Source organism: Pseudocercospora fijiensis (assembly GCF_000340215.1).
Source record: "Pseudocercospora fijiensis CIRAD86 unplaced genomic scaffold MYCFIscaffold_3, whole genome shotgun sequence".
NCBI classification, from domain to species: Eukaryota; Fungi; Ascomycota; class Dothideomycetes; order Mycosphaerellales; family Mycosphaerellaceae; genus Pseudocercospora; species Pseudocercospora fijiensis.
In genome coordinates, this window is record NW_006921534.1 from 2,502,592 (window position 1) to 2,527,346 (window position 24,755).

At 50.6% G+C, this 24,755-nt stretch overlaps 10 protein-coding genes across 10 annotated transcripts; 7 read left to right on the forward strand and 3 right to left on the reverse strand.

Annotated features, from left to right (window-relative positions):
- Positions 1 to 207: 207 nt before the first annotated feature.
- Positions 208 to 844, forward strand: MYCFIDRAFT_133770 (uncharacterized protein; the record flags this gene model as incomplete). The annotated part of the gene is made up of 2 exons (XM_007926681.1): positions 208 to 764; positions 820 to 844. 2 exons carry the CDS (start codon positions 208 to 210, stop codon positions 842 to 844), a joined length of 582 nt encoding a protein of 193 aa, XP_007924872.1.
- Positions 845 to 1,105: 261 nt separating this feature from the next.
- Positions 1,106 to 1,892, forward strand: MYCFIDRAFT_133976 (uncharacterized protein; the record flags this gene model as incomplete). Its single annotated transcript, XM_007926682.1, has 3 exons — positions 1,106 to 1,334; positions 1,387 to 1,589; positions 1,647 to 1,892. 3 exons carry the CDS (start codon positions 1,106 to 1,108, stop codon positions 1,890 to 1,892), a joined length of 678 nt encoding a protein of 225 aa, XP_007924873.1.
- A 2,072-nt stretch (positions 1,893 to 3,964) lies between these two features.
- On the reverse strand, positions 3,965 to 4,969 carry MYCFIDRAFT_134978 (uncharacterized protein; the record flags this gene model as incomplete). Its single annotated transcript, XM_007926683.1, has 5 exons — positions 3,965 to 4,122; positions 4,179 to 4,266; positions 4,315 to 4,347; positions 4,401 to 4,865; positions 4,901 to 4,969. 5 exons carry the CDS (start codon positions 4,967 to 4,969, stop codon positions 3,965 to 3,967), a joined length of 813 nt encoding a protein of 270 aa, XP_007924874.1.
- A 331-nt stretch (positions 4,970 to 5,300) lies between these two features.
- Positions 5,301 to 7,684, forward strand: MYCFIDRAFT_107328 (uncharacterized protein; the record flags this gene model as incomplete). The annotated part of the gene is made up of 4 exons (XM_007926684.1): positions 5,301 to 5,383; positions 5,513 to 5,783; positions 5,903 to 7,433; positions 7,458 to 7,684. Coding segments are annotated over 4 exons (2,112 nt in total), but the record flags the coding sequence as incomplete, so codon positions are not given.
- A 280-nt stretch (positions 7,685 to 7,964) lies between these two features.
- MYCFIDRAFT_133438 (uncharacterized protein) lies at positions 7,965 to 9,061 on the forward strand (the record flags this gene model as incomplete). Its single annotated transcript, XM_007926685.1, has 3 exons — positions 7,965 to 8,054; positions 8,102 to 8,366; positions 8,415 to 9,061. 3 exons carry the CDS (start codon positions 7,965 to 7,967, stop codon positions 9,059 to 9,061), a joined length of 1,002 nt encoding a protein of 333 aa, XP_007924876.1.
- Positions 9,062 to 9,822: 761 nt separating this feature from the next.
- Positions 9,823 to 11,496, forward strand: MYCFIDRAFT_133500 (uncharacterized protein; the record flags this gene model as incomplete). The annotated part of the gene is made up of 1 exon (XM_007926686.1): positions 9,823 to 11,496. The coding sequence occupies one exon, from the start codon at positions 9,823 to 9,825 to the stop codon at positions 11,494 to 11,496; it is 1,674 nt and encodes a 557-aa protein (XP_007924877.1).
- Positions 11,497 to 11,679: 183 nt separating this feature from the next.
- Positions 11,680 to 12,752, reverse strand: MYCFIDRAFT_210831 (uncharacterized protein). The gene has a single exon (XM_007926687.1). The coding sequence runs from the start codon at positions 12,647 to 12,649 to the stop codon at positions 11,744 to 11,746; it is 906 nt and encodes a 301-aa protein (XP_007924878.1). The 5' UTR covers positions 12,650 to 12,752; the 3' UTR covers positions 11,680 to 11,743.
- A 138-nt stretch (positions 12,753 to 12,890) lies between these two features.
- Positions 12,891 to 18,009, forward strand: MYCFIDRAFT_207217 (uncharacterized protein; the record flags this gene model as incomplete). The annotated part of the gene is made up of 4 exons (XM_007926688.1): positions 12,891 to 13,123; positions 13,153 to 13,293; positions 13,323 to 13,339; positions 13,374 to 18,009. The coding sequence occupies 4 exons, from the start codon at positions 12,891 to 12,893 to the stop codon at positions 15,854 to 15,856; spliced, it is 2,874 nt and encodes a 957-aa protein (XP_007924879.1). The 3' UTR covers positions 15,857 to 18,009.
- MYCFIDRAFT_210832 (uncharacterized protein) lies at positions 13,419 to 18,009 on the reverse strand. The gene has a single exon (XM_007926689.1). The coding sequence runs from the start codon at positions 17,781 to 17,783 to the stop codon at positions 16,914 to 16,916; it is 870 nt and encodes a 289-aa protein (XP_007924880.1). The 5' UTR covers positions 17,784 to 18,009; the 3' UTR covers positions 13,419 to 16,913.
- A 262-nt stretch (positions 18,010 to 18,271) lies between these two features.
- Positions 18,272 to 22,890, forward strand: MYCFIDRAFT_173281 (uncharacterized protein; the record flags this gene model as incomplete). Its single annotated transcript, XM_007926690.1, has 13 exons — positions 18,272 to 18,456; positions 18,481 to 18,487; positions 18,531 to 18,553; positions 18,588 to 18,854; positions 18,887 to 18,983; positions 19,016 to 19,083; positions 19,109 to 19,223; positions 19,276 to 19,371; positions 19,400 to 19,408; positions 19,445 to 19,461; positions 19,490 to 19,504; positions 19,536 to 19,578; positions 22,876 to 22,890. The coding sequence occupies 13 exons, from the start codon at positions 18,272 to 18,274 to the stop codon at positions 22,888 to 22,890; spliced, it is 957 nt and encodes a 318-aa protein (XP_007924881.1).
- Between the last annotated feature and the right edge of the window lie 1,865 nt (positions 22,891 to 24,755).

Sequence of the window (24,755 nt, forward strand, 5' to 3'; positions counted from 1 at the left end):
TTGACGGCGGAGCTGTGTAACATTTCACCACAGGCAAGTGTAGCCGAGCCGTCGTTCCTGATCCCATCTCATGCCATTGGACCGCGACATCGACACTCAAGGCCCTCTGAACACCAGCTTCTTGCGCTCAGACTCTCCAGACCGCTATCATGGCGACTCTTGGGATGAAGAAGGCCAGTGCTGGCGCAAAAACGGCCACGAAGATCAATGTATGCCAGCGCTCCGCTCAGCGCTCCACGTGCCGCTGCTAACATCGACAACCAGAAATACACCGTGCAACCGACAGGATTCTGGGGACGAGTACACAGGTTTCTCGCCCTCGACCCAAGCCGATCAAGTGGTGTCCCTTTGAACCCGCAATTCCGCAATCCACCGCCCGGCGGCAACGATCCACTGGAGTACACCGACCCTGTTACCGTGCCTGCAGCCGACCTGGCAGAGAACCCATACTGGAAGCGCGATGTACGGAGATCGTACCCAAAGCTTTCAGTAGTATCACAGCCCGATGTCGTTGCGCTGTTGACAGTGGGATCGGCAGCAGCGCCCAAGGACGATGTGCTCAAGATCGGAGATGCTGGCAAGACGCAACTGGTGGAGGTCAAGGAGGAAGGAGAGAGAGGATTAGCGACATACTTCCAGAAGAACAGCTCTGTCGCGAAGGGCGTCCTTGGGCCAGATGGACTTCCGCCGCTGCCAACGTCAAGACATCCTAAAGGAAAGCGATACGAGCTGGTGGGCGAAAACGAACAGACATACGGCTCAGGGTATGTATACACATATATCTCTGAAGTGGAGATCAGGTTGCTAACCATCTCGCAGCTACCCTTGCAGGACTTTCATATAGACTAGATATGCGCGGGCACTCAGGAGATGTATATAGGCTTTACTCGTAACTAACATAAGAAGACGCATAAAGAGCGTCCCGGTCGAATCATCACTGTGACTCTTGCGAAAAGCTCTCCACGAAATGTGAGTGGCGCGAAATGTGCAGCATGCGAGTGGAAGGTGCGACATCCGGGGCGGGCAGGCGCGATTTCCTCGCGACAAGCTAAATGCACAGCTTCCATTTCCAACTTTCCAAGCATTTGCACACATGAAAGGCGCCATGGCGCCGCCTGCGACACAGTACCGCGAGGACGACGACAAGGACATACCGATTCAAGAGATCATCTTCAGCTGCGGCATCTGCCAGGCCACAGTGTCAGATTTATATGCTACTCCAGAGCACGATCAAGGCTTCTCCAGTGATCCAGGCTCTGGCCACGGCATCATCACCAAGTTGTGGATAGGGGAATGCTCACATGTCTTTTGTGGCAAACATTTGGAGGGTGCAGGTGAGTCGCTCTGTCTCCTCTTGCCCAGCCCAGCGCATGCTGATCGACATAGCTGCGCCGTTTCATCCGAAGGGAATACCTCCGAGAGCAGCATGTCCTCTGTGTGTTCAAGATAATAATGATTCTTCTATGCGAGAAATCTTCGGCATCCGAGGCTTGGAAGACGGGCAGTACGACGAGGTGATCCCGCGGGACTACTTCAGATGTCCTCCGAGAAAGCTCGACGCGACCGATTCTGAAATGGATGCGCTACGTGTATGTTACTGAAAACAATCATACATTTCGGTGATTGGGAAGCTGATACAGCAGTAGTTCCAGTACACGCACCTGATTCGGCAGGCGAAGCAGAGCTTCAAAGGCTTGAGGGCAGTTGAGCGCAAACGTGCCATTCTCGAGAGCACTTTGGCCACGGAACGCAAGCTGCATCGTAAAGCAGAGACACAGGTTCAGGAGCTGCAGGGCCGCCACGAGGTGACTATGGCCAAACTGCAGAAATGGGAGAACAGAAAGGCTGTCATCAAGCATTACATGGACGCCGTGCAGGAGATGACGATGTGAGTGCTGGGAGACCACTTCATGAAGCACATCACTGACATGAAAAGCGACATTCAGATGATGCGGGATACGCTGATCGAGCTTGGTTACAATATGCCGCACAAGAAGTATGGCTTGGACCCACCTCGATCAGGAGGCCAGTCTGCCATGGTCCCTTCAAAGACTGCCGTCGACAGCTCAGCTACGCTTGGTATCAACGAGTGTCGCCCTCCTTCAGATGTAAGAGCTAATTATAACTTTTGTAGTGGAAGATCAACGCCGAAGCTCGTCCTCGCGAAAACGGAAGATGCCTGAATACGACGCCTATGCGAACATCAGCGACAAAGACAGCAATCAAACGGCCCGCGTCGATGATGCACAGATAATAATGCCTCCCCTCAGACGGTCTAACAGATCGCAACCTGAAGAGGCACAGGCCTCCGCAACATTCATTCGTGGGACCCAGCATGCTCTCGACACTCGATCTTTATCTCATCTTGACGCTGCAGGGCACAATCGCCCATCGTTTCAAATGTCGCGAATGGACATAGTTCCAACGTATCAAGAAACCGATCCATTAGTCGGCCGAGCACGAAACGTCAATGGGAGCACTCGCCATTCAGGCGCGCTGGCGCAGTCCAAATCTCATCGACAGCCGCTTCTGGCCCAGCCGCCACGGAGAAGAAGTGACCGCGAGTCTCACGGCATATCTCGTGATCTATCACATGCGGAACACCCAACAAGTCCAGTCAAGTACCAGCAGCCCTTTCAAACTCGAAATCATGCGCCAATGTGGGATTCAAGTGCGCCCACGCCTGGTGAGGGTAGTACTTCTTTCATGCAGCCCCGCCAGGAGAACGCAACCGCGTTTGGGCGCCTTGGTGACATACAACAACGCAGCCGGGCAATGCCGACCACATCTCATCGGATGCATCCCGACCCTCCGGCATCATCAGTCTCGAGTCCTTTCTTCAGTAGGGGCGCAATCTCTTCGCGAGATGGAGATCGCCCTGGGGCTCACACCATGAGCAATCGAATGCCGCCTCCTAAGATTGCGCCTCTTAGACATGACCAATATGACCGGCCTGGCTACAGCTACACGCAGCAGTCGCCTGAACCACTTCAGGCCCCGCATCGGACAAGTCTGAACAGCCTTTCCTTCATTCAAACGCCACATGATTCGAGGAACCATCGACGTCTCGATGGTTCTGAGAGACCGTACCATACTGTCTCCAGCAGCTATCAGCGAGGGCCTGTGCGGAGCAATATGAGTCTGGGCATCAATCTTCAGCCTAATCTTCAGACCGGATCATATGCACCACCTGCTGGTTCTCAACCATATCGCAGTCGAATGACTTTGCCGCCTGCCAGTTCCAATGGCATGCGATTACGAGGCAATCACGACTCACAGATAGCATTGGTGCGGGGCGCGCGACAGGCAGGTCCATCACGGGGAATTCACGGCCGTCAAAGCACTTTTCCAGCCAATTATCAACCTCGATCCTTGAAGTCCGCGATGGGCAACCGGAGGGTGATTATGCGCTGATTGCTTTTGGTATTCGGTTCCGCATTCATCCTTCACGAAATGGTCTTATTTATTCTTCCTGAAAAGGACCGCTTCAAGTTGATGATGATGAGGTCTGGTGGCTACTCGCAGACTTTGATGTTTATATACTTCTTGCCATCTTGCGGAGTGGTATAATAGGGGTTCTGGCCGGTCCTGCGTTGCTTAGGCGCTCACAGTCAGCAAAACGATCGAGAGCATATGAGCGAGGTACACACATTGCAAGGGAGGGTGAAAAGAACATGTGACTCCTACCCACCTCATTAGACAAAGATCGTACTGCGACAGGCATTGAGGTCTCAACATCTGCAAGCTGATACTATCGAGATCAGTCCTCGAGAGTACCAGACCAAAAGCTACCCGCAAAAACCTCTTCTTTCGATAGCTTTCATAGCAGTGCAAAAGGGATCCGGCACTGGTCAGGATCGGCAATACACGGCTGTGAGAAGCAAAAGAACTGCATCGCTCGAGCTGTTACAGCCTCTCTAATTGATTACAGATACCATCGGAAAAGGCTAGATGCCGTTACTGATCACTTCAGACCTCCAGCGATTATCACACTCTGCCCAGTGGTGAAACCTGTGCGAGCGTAGAAGGTGACGGCATTCGCAACCTCTTCAGGCTCGCAAAGTCGGTGCAACGGTATGCTATCGACCAGCCCAGGAAATTGGTCGCCAGACGGCAACAGACCTGGCCGTTATCAGTCATTATCCCGACAATGCGGTGATTCTCGAAATTTCACACACCAGTATTCCCGACCATAGCCGGTGCTACATCGTTGACAGAGATATTCCAAGGTGCTAAATTGGTGGAGAGATTCTTCATCATTCCCATCTGCCCGCGCGTCAGCTGTGAATGCATCGAGTCGCTTCAACAATTTACCAGGCCACCTTTGGAAGCCGCATAATGGCATCCCTTGACAAGATCAGCATGACTCCCGCAGATCAAAGTGTGAATCCGAAGCTTACGTTCATGCCACCTCCGTACGCTGCGATGGAGGACACAAAAATGATCCTGCCCCACTTCTGTGCTTTCATACCATCTACGACTCCTTTGACGAGTAGGAAGGGAGCTCTCAAATTCACGTTCAGAGTAATCTCAAACTCGCTCAGCGGAATGTCCGAAACGTCTTTTATTCTCTTGCCATAACCAGCGTTAGAGACGAGAATATCAACAGCTCGACCATGGTCTTTCTGGACTTCCTCACATAGCTGCGTCGTCTCTTCAGGCGAAGACAAGTCGGCTTTGTGCATGGAAATGCGAAGAGTGCTCTTGTGGCTACCACTGTGCCCATTGACAATCGGCTGCAAGTCCTTGACCAAAGCTTCCAATGAAGCGCGGTTGGAGGAGTATGTCAGGGCGAGATCACATCCGAGCTCTGCAAACTGTCTTGCGCACGCTGAGCCAATGCTGTCATTCATACATAACATTAGCTCATGTCTGGAGGGATTCCCGTCATTCCCTTCACTTGCCCGCCCGAAGCTCCCGTGATCAAGACAAGCCGGCCTTTGATATCGTTTCCTGGATTAGTAGCCATTGTCGCGGGAATCTCGAGATGGAGCGGAGTCTGAGTGTGAATGCGGGGTAGGGGCCTCAGCACACATCGACGGCAACACGAACTATCTATTATGATGCGCAAAGATACTGTGGCCAGGCCCGGCGTGCAGGCCACTATGCTCCGTGCAAGCAGCGGGAAGTGACGGCGTGATGGGAGAGTGACCTTCCGGCAAGCTCGGCAAAGCGGGAGCCGAAGCTGCCGAACGCATCATATTCTACTCCAGGACGCGCCCAACACCAACACCAGCGGAAAAGAAAAGCACGACATGGCAGAGGCAGAGGGCGGCAAAGACAGCGACCAGTCGCCGGCGAAGGACGCGCGGGAAGACAAGAAGGAAAAGAGGACGTCACGAGCGTGCCTGGCGTGCAGAGCGCGCAAGTCGGCCTGCCACCTGTAAGCCAGACGTGCTGATCATGCTTTCGATGGCTTCGGCCAGTGTCGTGTGCCGCCTCGCGTCGGCGTCGGCGTCGGCGATTGAGCACCGGGTACTGAGTACTACTACTGACCTGACCGCTGTGACAGGCCTACCGTCGACGGAGTCGCAAGCACGCCATGTGAGAGATGTAAGGCTTCCAACCTCGAGTGTGTCATTGGATCCAGCAATCGCGGCGGCCGACGCGTGAGGAAGCGGCCGCTCGACCAAGCAGCCCTCGCCGACAATGCTCGTCAGCCACCGCGCGAGTCGCCTGCATCAGCAGGTGCTCAAGATCACATCACCTTTCCGAGCGACGCCATATCGCCCACAACCCAGCGGACGCACTGGCCCGGCCACGATTACGGCGCCACCGCAGACGTCAATCCACCGACCCCAAGCATAATGCTTGATCCCGCCCTGCAGGCATCCGATGCGAACGCCCGTGAAGTTGGTGCCTGCCATATGCTCGCGCTCCATACTTGCTGACCAGCCCCCAGACTTCATTCCTGGGCAACCGCGGCACCAGAGAATCTTCCACGGTCTCTGGCATTGCCTTCAACGACCTGCAAAATCCAAGTGATGCGCTCGGCATTTTGGCGCAGATCGCAAGCAACGGCGGCAACGGCGAGACCGCCTATGGTGATTCTCATCACTACCTACGCCCAAACAGTTCCCAGCTCGAATATGCTCTGGTTCGAGACGGCAAGCTCGACCTCTCGAAGATCATCCAGCTGCTGCAGCGCTACAAGCATTGCTATCATCCCTACTTTCCGCTTGTGCCTAGACATACCCTGGATGCAGTCCATCTGACCAGGACTGCGAGAGAAGAGGCCCACCTGCTGACTGCCATCTTGGTCGTAGCCTCGCGCGATCTGACTGACGAGCCTCACATCTTTATTGCTTGCTCTGAGTACATGCGCTCACTTGTCTCGGCTCTTGCTGCTGGTGGAGCCGGCAATGTCGAAGCTGTTGAGGCGCTACTGGTCTTAGCCGAATGGACCCCTTACACTTCACGTTCAGAAGCTGGACATGTGGGTCGAGGAGAAGAAGACCGAGAAGCATGGATGCACGTGGGCATGGCTTTGAGAATTGGCTACTTCCTGGGTCTCGACCGGTACTCCTTTCACGTCCGCGGTGATGACATCAAAGACCCTCACTGGCAGCGGAAACGACTGGTCTGGACTGCTTGCTATATCAGCGACCGGCAAATCAGCATACGGTTAGGGCGTGCGTTTTGGTCTCGCGGTCCAGGTCCACTGACCACCCTCTCCAAGGCCGATTTTCCTATGCTGGCGCCCAAGATACCTGGCGAGGAAGATTATGCTAGCCTTTTCCAGGCCACGTTGGAGCTGACACTTCTATTTTCGAATGTCCACGACGTCCTCTACTCAAATCCCGGCAATAGCATGCGAAGCCATCTGGCTGGAGGCTACATCAAATACATCGACGACTTTCGCTCGGCAATCTATGGTTGGAAGAGTGTATGGGGCACGCTCACCTGCTCGCCGCACTTGAAGGCCACTCTACTGATGTCGTACGACTACCTGAGACTCTACACGAATGCGTTCGCCTTTCATGCCACCGTGAAGCGAGCACTTCCACAGATCCAACAGAATCAAGAGAGTCGGCGAGGGGCGCATCCTGCTCCTGGCCGAGTCTTCTACAACAATGTTGGCGCTGTCGGCGATGCTCGCTTCATCTACGAAGGCCTAGATGCTGCCAAGAGCCTCCTTAGTATGTTCAACAATTTTGTCGATCCGGAAAAATCTCTTCGATTCATGCCACTGCGCTTCTATCTCTACTCGATCTACTCCGGCGTGTTTCTGTACAGAGCCAGATGTGTTGGTGTGCTTGCCGCGGACGAAGAACAATCGGTCCGAGCCATGGTGAAGGAAACGGTCAACAGGCTCGAGAGGTCAGGCATCGGCATGCAGCACCCCGGCAATCGCTATGCGCAACTGCTGAAGCTACTATGGGATAAAGTTGAGCGGAAGGAGAGAAAAGGTAAGACAACCTTCGATCTGCGAAGTGATTCATACTGACGTGGAGCAGGCAATTCTACTGCTACACTGCAGAACCCATACCGGCCCGGAAGCGTGGGTGGTCCAACTCCTGCCTCAAACGCATCGACAAAGACACATGACTCGCCGGCTCACACAGAACTCATGGGCGATTTCTCTTGGACAGACCTGGACGCCATTGGAAACTTTGCGATCAACGGAAATGGTGGTGCCGCGATCAGCGATGCGGATTGGTGGTCTGGATTCCTTCCTGCGGACAGCAACAACTTTTTGTTCGACACTCTCAGCGGCATCGACGACTGGAACAATCTGGGCTTGCAGTAAAATGGACGGCCCGAGACAGTCGCCTGACTTCTTTCTAAAGTCCATGTGAATGGGGGCCGAAGCCTTGGCTGCGGATAATGACGGTTCGGCAACGGCCATCCAAGTACCGGCCTGGGACTAAACAACGGGACTTCTTGCAGGAGCTCCTCTTCTACACCTTTTGGAGTGCCGTGAACCTTCCCCTCTTTCTAGTAATCCAAAGACTACCATCAACATGACTGCACCAAAATCTGCATTGCTGATTGGCAACTTGGCTCATGCTCGCAAAGAATGGGAAGCACTCAAATCAATAGCCGAGTTAAAGGTATACAACTCTTCCGGCATCCGTTCCCGCCTGCTGACTTCTCGCAGGAATACGAAACAGGTACACGAGAAGATTTCATCGCGAAATGTAAAGCCGGCGAGTTCGACGACGTCGTCGGTCTCTACCGATCGAACGACTCCACCAGCGTCACCGGACCTTTCGATAAGGAGCTTGTCGATGTGCTACCGAAGAGCTTGAAGTATATAACACACAACGGAGCTGGCTACGACAATATCAGTGTTCCAGCAGTGACGGATCGCGGTATCCAGGTCAGCAGCACACCAATCGCAGTAGACGCTGCAACGGCAGACGGTATATGCTGCAAAGTCCTGTATTACATTTGAGCTGTCTGACAGTCAGCAGTTGCACTCTTCCTCCTGCTCGGCGCTCTTCGTAGAGTCTCTATACCCTTCCTCGCATGCCGACGAAAAGAATGGAGAGGCAAAAACTTCGCGCTCGGCCACGATCCTAAGAATAAAATCCTCGGAATACTTGGCATGGGCGGCATAGGCCAGGCAGTTGCAGAAAGAGCAAAGGCATTCGGAATGTCGATACAATACCACAACAGGAACCGACTACCTGAAGAGAAAGAGCGTGGAGCGAAGTATGTCTCATTTGATGATTTGATGCGGACCTCGGACGTTATTAGTCTGAATCTTGCTCTGAATCCGTCAACTCGCCATATCATTGCCAAACCACAATTCGACATGATGAAGGATGGTGTGGTCATCGTGAATACCGCAAGAGGGCCAATCATCGACGAGGCTGCCCTAGTGGATTCTCTGAACTCTGGCAAGGTGTTCTCGGCTGGTCTCGATGTCTTTGAAGAAGAGCCCAACATCCATCCTGGACTACTGGAGAACGAGAACGTTGTCCTGCTTCCTCACATTGGCACAGCTACATGGGAAACGCAGAGGGAGATGGAAATATTGGTCCTCGACAATCTGAAGTCGGCGATAGAGGGCAAAGGTCTGCTTACGCAGATACCGGAGCAGAAAAAGGTCTAAGGGCAGCGCTTGCTCTCTCAGCCATCTGCTGCGGCGTACAGATCTCATTGTCACGAGACCACGACAGCTTATGTTGCTACCAGACTGTCCAATAGATCAAGCGACGCCGGGTTGACAGTTATACAAATGTGATGGTACTGGGCATTATGCCTCTCAATGCGCGACATCACGACGTAGACCGAGATCGAGCGACTCACTGTTGATATTAGTGCTGCGATCCCTGCGTCCAAGCATTGCGTAGCCTAGGCTTTTGTGAGAAGGAAAGACGAAGTGTCGCCCATCACGCAGTAGCATTTGTCAGACACTATTTCAGCGGCCTTTGAACTCGACTCTGCTCTGGCATTGATGTGTCGGACATTTTCAATTTTCGGGACCGCGTCATCGGCAACTGCTCTCGCACTCCAAAAATGTTCATGCCTGATTCTCAGTCACCGACGGCTGGAAGTCGCGGCACGCTCTTCTCCACACTCCACACCCTCCGCATCCTTCAACCCACAGTGAGCCGATTCGCCACGAGCAACGACTGGTGACGGCGGCGAATGCACGCACGAGTGCGGATCTTCACAGATGCCACGGTGACAGCGGCGTTTGCGTCTCTGCGCTGTGGGGCATGGCGCGATATGGATTATATCAAGTGTTTGATCCGCCCGCGAAAGAAGAATAAGCAGCGCTCCAGCAATTCTGCACCAGGACTTTGGAGCCGATTTCTCTCCGCGACTGACCGTGAAGAACGTGGAGAGTATCGTCCGCTTCAACCAAGCATGGCGACCACGAAAGCCAACGCGATATGGCAGGATGTTGTCCAATATCGGAGGGCTTACTTCCTTACTGCGGTCGCGTCCTTTGGCGGCATGCTCTTCGGTTGGGATACTGGACTTATCGGAGGAGTCTTGACCATGAAGAGCTTTCAGGATTCTTTTGGTCTGGTCGAGGGCACACCTGAATACAGCAATCTCTCTGGAAATATTGTGTCGGTCCTTCAAGCTGGCTGCTTTTTTGGAGCCATGTCCAGTTTCTACGTTTCGGACACATTTGGCCGCAGATCTGCTTTGATCATCGCAGACATCATCTTCATCGTTGGAAGCATCATCCAGACTTGTGCTGGCCTGACTAGCAACGGACTTGCCGAGCTCTATGTTGGTCGCGTGGTTGGTGGATTCGGTGTTGGACTTATCAGCGCGGTTGTGCCCACTTACATTGGAGAAAATGCCAACAAGGAGATCCGAGGAAGATGTATCGGCTGCATGCAACTCTTCAATGTTACTGGTATCATGCTGAGCTACTTCGTCAACTATGGCGTGAACGAATCGATCTCGGAGAACAGCGCCACTCAATGGCGGGTCCCGTTCGCTCTGCAAATGCTTCCAGGAGCGCTACTATTGGCAGGCATTGTCTTCCAGAACGAGAGTCCACGCTGGTTAGTCGAGAAGAACATGATCGAAAAAGCACGTCGAGCTCTGGCAAAGGTCCGCGCTAGAGTGGTCTCTGATCCAGAAGTTCAGCGTGAGCTTGATGAGATCATCGAGGACTTCAACGGCCACGAGAAGATGCCTCTAGTTGCTCAGGTCAAGGTGACCTGCGCTGATAGCAAGATCTTCTACACTTTCTCGATGGCTATAATCTTAATGGCATTCCAGCAATGGACCGGAACAAACAGCATCAACTACTATTCGCCTCAAATCTTCAAATCGGTGGGGTTAGAAGGACGATCCGCCGGTCTATTCGCTACTGGAATTTACGGAGTTGTGAAAGTCGTCATTACAGCCCTCGGCCTGGCGTTCACAACAGAACAAGTGGGTCGCAAATGGTGTCTCATCATCGGTGGCCTTGGCCAAGCCTTCAGCATGTTCTACATTGGCGTCAACCAAGCCGTCAACCCAGTCGTCGCCGGGTCCAGTCTCAACGGCAACAGCACATTCGCCATCGTCTGCGTCTACCTATTCGTGGTCTTCTATTCCTTCGGCTGGGGCCCAATTCCATTCGTGCTCTCAGCAGAATGCGCGCCAAACCATGTTCGATCACTCGTTATGGCGGCGGCGCTCATGACGCAGTGGCTTTTCAATTTCGTGATTGCTAAGATCACACCCATCATGCTCAGCGATATCACTTATGGCACCTTCTTGCTTTTTGGAGGCTGCTGCTGTTTGATGGTCATTTATACTGTCTTCTGTGTGCCCGAGACTTCGAATGTGCCGCTGGAGAAAATCCATTTGCTTTTCGACGGGAATGTCATCAAGGGTGCTACTATGGATACTATTCCGAGGTATCGACGAGCAAATGTGCTGCAGCATAGGCAGGAATTTGATGGTGAGGATGATGTGGTTGGCAAGGATGTCGATGCTGCTTCGCATGTTGAAGAGCGTTCGGATACAGAGCGCGACGTGGCGGAAAGAGGGACCACGATTCGGTATGATGGCGATCGTAGTCGGGTGTAGTTCGAAGCGGATATAGACAGAACATAGATGACACCAGATCGAAACATGATTCACGTATGAGCATCGGGGCTTTCACCTTTTCCAGCATTTGTATCTGTCTCCTGTCAGCTTGCAGATGAAAGAGAAGACGATTTCCGCATTGTTGATTAGACGGCTTGACCAGAAGGTGGAAGTGATGCCTTTGGCCGACAACACGCTGAGAGCACAGTATACATTGGGTATCTTACAAACGAGCAATACGCATGCCTCACGCAGTAGCCGCTTGCCCGCCAAGCTTCCTCGTCCGCTCCATCGCCATGACTTCTCCGATTCTCGCCAACTGCTCAACCGTGAGCTCCCTGTCCTCCTCCTTCTTCTTCTTCTCCCGAAGCTCAGCAAGCTGCTGAAGTGGCGTACGCATAGTCTTGATGAGTCCCTTCCGTGCTTGCTCCCTAACGTCTTCTGCTTCCTTCCTCTGGATATACTCGTGGTGATGCCGTGTCCTAAATTTGCTGTACCTGCCTCGCAGCTCATCAATGACTGATAGTGGCATGGGCGATCTTATAAGGGTGGGGATGAAGGTGCGCTCTTCAAGAACCATCCGAACAGTATCGCAATCGTAATCTGTGTGACCGACCGCTTTATCTTGGGGTGGGTATGGAATTATGGTGTTAGTACCAGCAATAGCACGTCGACCTTTTGATGTTTCAACCAGCTGGTCAATAATGGCGTCTCGCGGTTCTCCAGTCTCCGGATCCGGGAGCGGGAATACAAGCCGTACATCCTCGAGATGAAAGAATTTCTCCACGCTCTGCAGTTCTGGCTGGTCTTCGATGTTCTTCTCCTGCCTCAACCACTCTGGTACTATGATGTCGACCATGTTCAGGCCGGCCACTTGCACTGCGGCTCTCACGCTATCGTAGTCCTTGACTTCGCCAATCTTGCCGCGGTCTCTGCCACTCAAGACGACTACTCTGTCTCCTTTTCGTATGGGTGCCCATTTCGGCCTGGCCTCAGGATCTCGCTCTGGCAAATGGATGCTGAAGACTGGGATTGCGCCGTATCTGGTTTGGAGATCCCCGACATCCCTTCGCGGTGCCAGCGCGCCGGCTTGCCAGTCCTCTCGACGATTCTTTCGATCTTGTTGCAATGCCTTCGTGTTCTCTCTGACCATTCGCACTCGTGCCTGATTTCGTTCCCATGCTTTCGACTTTGCTTCGCGTTCGAGTCTTTCTTTTCTGGCTTTGTTTGCAACCCTCTCCGCCCTTTTAGACCGCTGTATCACGCGCTGCATCGTGTATGGAGGTGGAGGGATGAGCGCAAGGAGCCAGGCCTAATGCTTTGCGTACTGCTGTGCGATGAACAGTCGCGGAGGTCGAGTCTTCTCCCATTGGTTCGGCTAGGCAAGACGCTAGATGGAGTTCTCCACCGCGAATACAGAAAATCGATCAGTTGCGACCTACACCTCTGCACCTCATCATCACTCTCCAACACCCAAGCAGACTGAGCTTCCGCCGTTGTCAACACACAACGCCTCGCCTCATGGTAGCTGCCATCATGTCGCTGCCAAGCTTGCGATGACCAGATTCCGCACAATCAAAGTTGATCCCGGCCTGCTCCATTGGGCCCGGCGGCTACACGACAACATGTGTGGCAGAGCGTGCCAGCACCATGCAGTCTAACGGCACAGCAGCCTGAAAATATCACCGCATCTACTTTGGAGCGTGCCAAGTGCTCAAACTCTCGCTACGTGCCCAATAGTCTTGTCCTCTGGATTCACGGTTTCACAATACCATGGCCTCCATCATTTACCCAGACGTCACGCCGCAAAAGTCCACTTTCTCAAGCGCTTGGGACTGTGATCGTGCAGCAGATGGACGATTGTGCATATGCTTAAGTATCCAGCGGCTGGTGGCTTCCTCTCAAGTCCCTATATGCATATGTCTTCGTTGCTTTGGTTTTCTCTTCTTCTGTCATCTTGATGATGCAGCTTTCACTGTCGCTTATGCTTTGCTTTCTTGTTTTATTTCTATACCATCCTAATACTACAAGCTATGCTACGTTAATATCAACAGAGTCAACTGGTACACAATCGAAGCCTTCGACATTGGTGCGTTCACTGGTTGGTACAGCCAGTCCATTGACCTCATCAAATGGCTTCTATTCCACTGCGTCCGCCGCACATTTTCATGGCATGTCGCCCGGCGTGTTCCCACCAGGTATCAACGTACCACAATCTGTACAAAAGGCTCAACAATGCTGGTCTCAAATCATGACCTGGACATCCTCGAGCTTGGAATGGTACAGCGCAACTGTTGCGAATCGCGCGTGGCCCTTGGTGACAACGACTACACTGGCAACGGCTAATTCGACTGTAACCACCACGATTTATCCGACCAATGTCAGCACCTACACACTGTGTGATGGCTCAGCTAGAGTTGACCTTGATCCTGTCACATCAACCATAACCTCATTCACTACAATGGGTGTCTTTACGCACACCTCATTAGCAACGCCGACATTCGAGCCTCAGCCTTGTGAGCCGTCTCAGCGGGACTGCTACATATGGTATCACAACTCGAATGCATCGACTATCAACGAAGACGCTTTGCTCAATCTTTGCGGCAACCCCGTCCACGGGAATGAGCCTTGTGTCTTCGCCATCAAGGATGCGGTGGAATTATTATACTTTCCTGTCACCACTGTTGACGGTGATTTGTGTGCTGGAAATGGCTCAACAATACAAGCAACCCCAACCATATCTGGTCAACCAAACACGGTCTCGGCATTGGGACGTATCTTCACGAGCGGCAAGGTCTATTTGTCGATGGCTTCATTGTTTGCGACTGAAGATGGCTATCCTGATCTTACAGTCGGCACCCCACTGAGCAACTTCATCCTGACTTTGGAGTCTTCTGAAGTGAGCACGCAACGCAGCGGCACAGGAGTTAATACGCAGATCAATTATGCGGATATGAACTGGCCTGTACCGGCGTCTGCATGGGCCTGTCAAGGTCGCTGTGCTAAATATGACTTTGATGACTCTGTTCCGAGACCGAGCTGGTGCAATACGATCTACCAGCACCTGAACCCACTCATCGATATTCCTAGCAAGATCACTGACCTGGATCCCGCATGGAAGACATGTACATTGGAGCCAAAGTACATGGCAGGATTCTGGTTCGATCCACCGATCACTCTACAAGAGCAGCAAACTGCCGCACAACCGACTCTTCCTACGGCCAAAACTACGACAAGTACTTCTGCTGCAGCTGCTTCAACTCCTAAAAATCCAGCAGCTGCTATCACATCGGCTCTACCACATTCTTCTGCGACCCCAAGCACTGAATCTAATCTGAATAGCGACGGGAACGGCCAAACCACTCTGACAAGTGCTAGTCACCATTCTCAATCACGGCCCAACGAAGGGGTCTCGACCAGCTTGGCTCCTAAGATCACGAAGATCGTCACCTCAACGTTCAGCTTCAAGTTCGACCCGTCTTCAGCTCCAGCTCAACCTGCAGTATCTGATCCTGGCGCAGGCCCTCTCGATCCCACAGACCCCGTTACTTCAGAAATAGCGAACGCGCCGGCTTTCTCAATCCTCACCGAAGCTTTGTCGACTTTCACGAACCCTATTCTAACTTCGCCTGGAGCAAGTCATCCAGAAGGCAGCCAATCCTTTTCACACGACCCTAATCAGTCTCTTGAGAGCTCCAGGCATTCGAACGCGCAGCCAAAAGCAACACAAACCCACCATGAGACGCAGACCTCTTTTGCAGCTGGTGCGGTGCTCACTCTCTCAAGTACGACTATTACAGCTCTCCAAAGTAGCGACTATTTCATCATCGGGTCCAACACTCTCCGCAGCGGCGATGTGGCCACTATCTCCGGTCACGCGATTAGCATCAACTCGGGGGCCATCGTAGTTGATCAGACTACGGCACATTTGACCGCATTGACCAGCGCTGCGGTAACGGGACCCTCGCCGACCGTTATACAAGCAGGCGAGGTTCTGCTCACTCCCATTGCCACTACCTCGAATGTCATCAGTTTCGCCGGTACCGAGATCACGAGGAGTGGGACCACGTACAGCTATGGCTCTGATGGACTTGAGATCATGGCAGGCCGTACTCGAACAACGATGGAGACGGTTGGTTCTGAGGCCAACAAGACTCGCGCCAGTCTGCCGGTTGTAGTTTTTTCGACGAGTTCAACGACGTCGACGAGCGAGTCTCGGTATGATTGGCCCACGGAGACGGCGATATCGACGACCGCAGCTTCCCAAGCGATCAGCAGCACCTGGACAAATTCATCAAGCTCGCTCTGGATTTTGGCCGTGTTGTGGGCATGGATCGAAAATCTTATTAGCTTTGGGTAAATACGTCAGTCAGCAAGGTCGGTCTATTGGCTAGTCCACGACGTTTTTCTGTCACAACGATGCTGGACTTCGCGAATCATGTACGACGGCTCAGAATAAAAGCATTTCAAAAATTTTACGTAGCCAGTCGCCATGTATACACGATGCAGTTCTCAGGAGCCATATGCCGGATAGAAATTGCGAATGCAGACATTGTTCCGGACCTGGCGACGATGTGATACGTCCAGGAGAATGTTGCATGGGACCCGGGTACCAAAAGCCTATCGCTATCGGCGACCAGCCTGTGAGAGGGGTGTTGACCAGATTCAGAACAAGGGCGAGCTTCGAATCCTGGGCGAGAGTGAGCAAGGGATGGCACACCGACATTGACGCATTTTGAATAATGTGTGGTGTTGATGTCTCAGGTTTATTGTTGACAGAGGAGAAACTCTAATAATGAACATACATGTATGTACGCGTCTCGGGGAGCTCCAAAAAAGCATGGCTGCTGCACGACTGAACATAAATTGGTAAATACTCAAGCCGAAGAAAGCTTGGAGACCGATCGGTGTAGCGCAGGGAAAGAGGAAAAGAGAAGCAGTAGAAGGGAGTGAGTTTGAGGATCTGGAAAGATGGGTTTGCAAGTATACACAAAAGAAGCGAAAGCTGTATCAACTAATGTTAAGGTCTTGAGACAAGCAAGAACATCCGATACATTGAAGATTGTACGAGATGTTTGTGATGATGTGTCCCCAAAATGTTGTGTTCATGTCGTTCCAGCGCCAGGCCTGCCATTTTGTGTTCGCTTCGCCATAGATGCTTTTGCCTGCACAAGGGACATTGGTATCCCAGATCAAAAAAGGTTCTCAAGTCGTGAAGTCGTGAAAGGGGGCGTGCGTATAGGCGTCTTTTGTACAACAAATGCCGCTTGCTGTCATGCTTCGCTGCGATACGTATATTGTTCCTGCGCGCAGAGATCAACTCCGGAAGCTCAGCCAAAACACCAGGTTTTTGCCCAAGAAGTGCTGTAATTTGCTGAAGGATGCTGAGAAGGGAACGCGCTGTTTTCGCGTTGTACTTAGTCGAAGCACCACTTCATTCCGTGGACACGACCGTCACCATTTTGTGTGACCTTGTTGAAGAAATCTTGAGACAAGTCGAGGTCGTTCTGGGTGCAGCCTGGGCAGCGGTCGACAATCTTGGCCTTGTAGAGCGAGCCGTCCTTGCCGGTGATTGTAACGTATTTGCCGCAGAGCGGGTTCTTGTTCGGGTTTCCGCCAACAGTGTAGGCATCGAAGATCTTCTCTGGAATGGCTACGATGGCCTCGTTGGAAGTGCTGGTCTCACCGCAAGCACCAAGACCAACATCGTACCAGGTGAGGTCTCCAGAGTAGTAGGTGCCGGAGGCACCCAGGCCGCTGAGGCCATTGCCGGAAGAGCTAACGCCGGAAGCTGGAGCGGCAGGTGCTGAGCTAGGGGTTGGTGCAGTGTAGGTGGGAGGAGTCGACGTTGCTGGAGGAGTGTATGCTGGCGCAACGTAGGTAGATTGTGGGGTGGAAGGAGCTGGAGGAATGTATGCAGGTGGATGGCTGCTGCTGCTTGAAAAAGCTGGAGGAGTGTAGGCAGCTGGTGCAGGGCTGCTCGACGGGCTGCTGCTGGCTGGAGGAGTGTAGGCAGCTGGTGCAGGACTGCTAGACGAGCTGCTGCTGGCTGGAGCACCATATGGCTGTGGGGCTTTGACATTAGGCGGTGGGGTCTCGCCGGGTTCGATCCAGACAGTCTTGGTGACAGCCACCGTCTCAATGTCAACCTCAGTGAGGGTGACCCAGACGTAGTCCCGTTTGTGGGCTGGGTGGTGACGATGGTGTGGGTGTTGGTCGGCCATGGGCACGGCAGCAACCAAGGTGAGGAGGGCGCCAGTCGCGGCGATAATGCTGTTGGTAAACATGTTTACGCTGTGGGTCTGTTCCAAGTGCAAGAAGTTCGTTGGTCTGTGGTAATGATTGGTAGAGATCGACTTGCGACTCTAGTGGTAGCTTTGCAATTGGCTGTGAAGGCTGGTTTCGACACAAAGAGTGTACTGGTCTGTCAAAGACCGAATGAAGGTCGAAGTGGGAAACGAGAGTGGTGTTGGCAAGACCTTCAGACCCGTGAAGCGTGTGGTGGAGGGAGGCAGAGGAGTCAGAGGACGAGGAAGGGCTGGCCTGGCGTACTTGTACGGGAGTAGGGGTGCCGACCAAGAACACAAGGACAACTCGGTGCACGACTCCACGCTAGGCAGCGCGGTGTGATCTGTGGGTACCGCGCTGCGCCCCGTCATCAAGCGCATGAGCCAGTGGGAGGTCCGGTTGGGCACCGGCGATCCGTTCCTGTTCCTGTCAGTTTCACTGTTGAACACTCCATGACTACTCCAAGCAGGTTAGACTTCCTCAGGAGATGGGAGGGATTCCGAATGTGCGGTGGTTACCCAGCAAATGGCGGCGTGATTGGCCGGGAGTTGCATATGCAAGGTACGGAGTACGGCCGATTCGGCTCAAGGTTGGGCGGACGGCGGACGGCGGACGGCGGACGCTCGCCACGTTGACCTGCAGTGCAGCCAAAGATGAAGAGTGCCCCGCTGCGTGTGCTGTCGATTGCTCGTGTAGCGCCAATGTGCATAATTATATTACAACATCCAGCTCGCATTGTCATGTAGAATCTCAATCCACACTTGATGGTGTGTGAAGGGGAAACGCGGACTGTGGACAACAAGAAGAAGCGGAGGTCTTGCTGAGCGGAAATTAATTAAAAGTGGGTTCAGCCCGCGCATCCGCCTGCCGCCTGCCGCCTGCGTGAGTCTGACCCGAAACCTTGATCGACGCTGCCCGCTGTCCTGCTCTTTGCCTGAGCATCTTCCTCTGCATGCAGTCGATACCAGTGCTTCACAGCCATCGCATCGCATCGCATCGCATATTCGTCCCGGCAAAATCCGATCTGAAGAGCGAGATATCAGGCTGGGATGCGTTCAGGCAGATGATACGTCATCTACGCCTGATCCGAAGGCATAGGAAGTGGCGGCACCCTCCTCAGTGGTCAGCGGAACCAAACTGTCAGAGAAATACAGCAGGTGCATCTTCTGCCACCGGAAGGTCGAAAAGCTGGCCGCAGAGTGCAATTGGCCGGCTGCTGTTCTTTCACAAGAAGGAAGAAGTCCTTGGCCTCAACAGCATGCCATGCTTTGGCGCCGACTCAAGTTCACAGACAGTAACGTCAGACCGGAATCTGGTCATGCAGCCCCGTCCCACCCAACAAATCTTCGCCATCCGACCAATTTTTGTTCGCCGCCATCGCGATCCGTGATTCTGGCCGACGGTGCTGTGTCGCGCCGTGGAAGCCTGAAGGCCTCGAGGTCTGAATTAAAAGAAGCCCGAGGAGATCCAGTTGGCAGTTGTCCGCTGAAGTTCGTTATGCTGAGGGCAATCGCCCCCGAGAGCTGCTTACAGACCGGAACGGTTTCACGCTCTGACAAGTCCAGCGTCTTCTGCGAACTGCAGAGCGTTCAGCTGATTGTCAGCGCCACATGAGCTGTGCTACGTGACATATGCCTAGGCTGCAAGCTGAGGTGCAAAGCAGTTTCGAAATCTGCAGTCATCGTTGCAAGGCGGCAAGAGCTAGAGATGTAGACTCACCGTGTATTTAACTTCCGGGTTTATGAACACAGTGCTCACGTTATGAACATACACGAGACACAGATTGGTCAGCAAGTGGATCCGGTTATTATAGCGTATCGTATACAAAATGGAACAATAAAGGAAATAAGAGATATAGAGCGTAAATAAGGACATTCTAGGTATATAAAGCAGCCCTACTAGCTACTACTATCGATAGTAAGGTCGATAGTATTACTATCGTTATCGCTATAAGTAAACTCGAAGTCGCCTTACGGCTTAAATACTTCTTTTAGTATGTCTTATAGATCTACGTAACTATCGTTTATAAGCTTATCGTCGTTAATATAATACTTAATATATAGATTCTAGTATATAAAAACTAACTTCTCGAGGATATCGTAGCTTAATCTATTGCGTTTAAGTAACTAAATAAAGCTATAAGCGGACTAGTTGCGCTCTATAGTACCGGTTATTAGATATAGAGATAATGCTAGTATATAGAGATTAGTAAGCTTAGGGTACGAGTCTCGGAAGTTGTTTACTTACTATAATAATAGTATCGGACTCTTTCTAGCTACCTATACGATAGGGTTACTAAATAGACCGTAACGGCTACGGAGTATAAAGATATCGTTTAGAAGTTGTCCGACGTATATATAGATCTTATCTCTTAACTCGTTATAGTCTAGATAAGTAGCGGACTTGCGTTATTAGTTAGTATAGTATTCGACGAGAAAAGGAGTAAGAGATCGGACTTCTTCGTTAGTAATAATAATAAACTGTTTCTTAAGGTCGGAGCGCTCGGAGACATTAGCGAGATAGGCAATTAGTATAAGAGAGTAATAACTAGAGGCATTGTTAGTATATTAAGTATTCTATATAGTCTCTAAGTAACGTATAGCTTCTCCTACTGCTTCTCGATATAAACCTCTATCTCCTTATTCGAGACGAGATTTAGAGCCTTATTAACTACTAAATTTATAAGCTAGCGCTAGTTGCTATAGATATATAATAGCTTTAGTCTATCTAACTCTAAGGTAATAGTAACCTTAAGGAATAGCTCTATTAAGTCGTAGTAGCTAAGGAGGGTTAGAAATTAGTAAGAAGTACGCAAAACTCGGCTTTAGTACTTACCCTCTTAAATTACGCTAAAACTAGCCCTCTTCGTATACCTCGTATATCTCTAACTATGTCTTCCGCTAAGTAGAAGACGCTCCTACTAGTAGACGATGCTTATAGTATACGCGGAGCTCTTCTATCTAGTATTTATTAATAAGGACACTTCTATAGTAGTATAGGTCGGCTTACTAGCGGACACCTCCGGGGGTCTAAAAATGCCGTACTTTGCCCTTAGATATATCTAGTAGTATCTTAAAAGCGAGCTAAGTATACTTAAAGTATTCTACGATAGTTTTAGCGTCTGTAATAATATATCTAATACTAGTAATACTAGTATTATAGTAGTATAAGTTAGAAACTAAGAGTTAAGTAAAATAAGAAGCGCATCCTAAGCGGACTAGTACTAGATACTGCCGTACGCACTAAGTCTTATTAGCGCTTATCGGTTAGTCGATCGGCGCTACCTACGAGGGATATACTCTAATTTTAAATCTTCGAAATATACCTTTTTAGTTGCCGCCTTTATTACTAACGCATTATTAGTAACGATACTAACTACTTTGCCTACCGGAAAGCGCTTAATAACTTCGAGAAGACCTTTAGCGTAATACTAAGTATTACTTCTATTAGCGCTAGTAAGCTTAGATCTTAGAAACTACGCCGCTCGAGGGGTAATAGCGAGATAATTAACGACCGAGCGATAAGCGCGATTAGACTAGCTATCTATTACAATATAGAGGCGCGTACTCTTATTAATCTTAGTTATTATCTCGCCGTATAGTCTCTTATATAAACGAGGCAAATTGTTACAAAGCTAGAGGGAAAGGGATACCTAGCGGCTGCTACTAGCCGCCTACTATAGGTATATACTTCCTTCGTAGCTAGATAGACATAATATAAATTAACACACTTTAAAACCACGTTTCGAACTATAACAAAATAGTAGCTTCGCTATAAGCACTAGCGTAAGAAAAACGCACTAACCGTTACTAAACGGACTATCCGAACTACGGTTTACTATCCCCCTTCTCCTTCTAAGGTAAAAGGTCCTCCGCACCTAGGAGGAATCCTAACGACCTACTCTAACGCTATTTTCTGTACTATCGACGAAAGTAGTAGTTAGACTATACTAAGCGAAAGAGTTAAGAAATTACTAGCGATAAGTCGGCGTAGCTATAGGCGATAGACTAAGTATACCGCTATCGCCGGCACCCTACCGCCTTTACTTTTCTATTGTTTATACCCTTATTTAGAGAAGGCAGGTCCGCCCGATACTAGGTTAGCGGGGACCGTAATTTAGGAAGGTTTAGAATAACTAAACGGCGACTGCTACGTGCGCTACTATACTTAACATTCTAATTACGCTCGTACTTAACACTCGAGCACCGAAGCCGCGTAGCCCTTAACTAGCCTAACTAACGGCCTATTGCTCTAAGTCTATAGCACCGAAGAACTAAGGGGAACCTTCTGTTAAGTTATAGCCTACTACCTAGGAAGATTGTACTCTTCCCGAATTAGCTAAGGACAGATACTAGTACTACCTTATCTATACAGCTTTCACCCTCCTAGCTTTTTCTAAACTAAGACAGTACCTAGCAAAACTTCTAGAGGGAGACCTAAAATTCCGCGTTATCGCTATAACCGAGTAGCTAGAGGATCCTAAAGAAGCGGACCCTCCTCGTAGATTAAGATCTATATTAAGGGAGAACGCTAAGTCTACCGATAGGGATACTACGCCTAAGCCTCCTACTCGCTCTAAAATTATTAGTAACTAGGTTAATAACAACTCTCTATCTTATTCCGCGGTATAATAGGTCGACCGTTTAATAGCTTACTAGCTAAAGAGCAAGCATTTCGCCTAGTAGAAGACCGAGAACTTTAGGTCTACCGCTAAAGAGCCTCTAGAGAACGAATATCGTCCTTGTTATAGGAAAACTTAGATACCTCCGAAGCTAGAGAAGCAAGCGGTCTAACCTTCGGTAGAAGACGATATAGGAGCGGCCCCTAAGCCGGATAGACGTAAGGTTCCTTTTACGATTAATCCGCCTAAGGGCGACGCCTTTAAGAACTTCGGCTCTTTTTATAAAGAGCCCCCGCTAGCGCCTTAAGAAAGCTCTCTTATCTCCGTATCTACTATATTACCTCTTAGCTCTCTCGCCGACTTAGATCCGGAGTAAGAAATGTTAGGTAAGGCTAACGGAGCCGTAGCCCCTACTAACGGTAATGCTATATAGCAAATAAAGGAATAGTTTGCTTAACAAATGCGGGAAGAACGCGAGAGAGTAGGAATATAGCGTAAGAACGACTAGGCTCGTCTTAATCGCGCCCTCGTAGAGCAACGAGAGGTCTACGAGCTCGAGATCTAGGAAAAATTATAAAAGGCTTTCGAGTAGGGCCGCTAGGAAGCCGTAAGAGCTAAGAATAAAGCGGCCGCTAAAGAGAATAGCGAAGGTAGAGCTCCGTAGCCGTCGGAGTAACTAGACTACTGTATTAATACGGGCAAGTTGTTTACGTCGGGATAGCGAGGAAACGCTAAGTCTACTAGAAGACCGAGGGAAGTGAACCCTCGGAATAATACCGGCAATAACGAAGATAGTAACGACAACGCCGAGAATACTAGAATTAGTAGGTTAGAAACGCTTATAGGGAAACTAGTATAGGCGATAGGGAATAATAGCTAGGTAGGCTATATAGCTCTATAGAATAAGGACTATTTAGGAGCGACCGGGCCGCTACGATATATAGGTCTTTACCCGATATGTAACCGAGTAGGCTATAGCCTAGCGAGGGTAGACTAGTAAGCTAATCGGAATCGAGATGCTCGCCTTTATACTAGACCTAAGATTAACGCCGAGCGTTTCGCGGCCTTAGCCTAGGGAGTCCTAGTCGCTAGAGAGCTACCTACGGGCAACCTTAGGTCTATATAGAACCGCGGGGATCGAGGAAACTATATCGACCCTAGGTATAACGGTATATACGTATATACTCCCCTATACACTCCTTAGTTAGATTTTAGCTAGGAAATCGCCCCCTATAAGTTTAAGCCCGAGTAAATCGGGTATTTTAATAAGGACCTACCGGAGAGCAAGGGCAAAGGCCTAGTAGTGTATTTCGGGAATACTATATACTACCGAGATGTTTTCGCCTTTATTACGCGCCTAGACGTCGCTATTTAGGCTAGCGAATACCTAGCTCCTACCCTTCGTCTATTACTATACCGATGCCTTTAGGGTTCCGCTTTATAATAGTACCTGTACGCGCTTACTAATAATCGACGTACGCTTCTATAAACCGGCCCGGGGATCGAGCGATAGAAGGAGGCGTTACGCGAATAGTTCTAATTAGACCCTTTAGTCGCTACGCGCAAGATAGAGATAGAATAATACCGCATTAAGGATATCGCGGCCCGTAGAAGCGTAAGCGAGTACGTTATTAACGTTATACGTCTCGCTTAGTAGAGCGGTACGGAATCGCTCGCTAGGTAGATTAATTATACCTTCCGTAAGATCGCGCTAGAGCTTAGAGGTAATCTTAATACACCTACGGCACTATAGATATATCAAACCCTTATCGATATAATATAGGCCTACTACGCTATATAGGTAGAGCTATATCTACCCGGTAGTATAACTGCTAGCTACTATAGTAGTAAGTATAACCTTCGGCGTAGCGATTTAGTATAGGGTAGGTTCGTAGACCTAAGGTTTTAGCCTAGGTCTCGTTTTAACGCTAGACGCGCGCCTTTTCTCGGAAATAATAATCTATATAATCGATAGTAACCTAACGCCTTCTAATAGCGCCGTTAGCCTAGACCTTAAGTCTATAGCCGCTAACGACTATAAGCCGCAAACGCAAGCGTAAACGAGAAGATAGTAGACGCGCGCGGTCTCCCGTAGTATCCGAATCCTTAGAGATAGTAGACGATGTTCGGAAATATAAGAGGATAAGGCATTCCCGCGAATTACGGAGGCCTCGCTAAGCCCGCCTTTTTCTACGACCCGATAGACCGAGAGTAGGGCGATAAGTACGACGAATCTAGACTTAGTTAGTAGGACTAGTTCGACGCCTAAGAAGAGCTAGGAGATTAGTATAAGGCGGAAGAAGACGCTAGTTATACCGGCGGATAAGAGGACTAGGTTTTCCTTTCTATA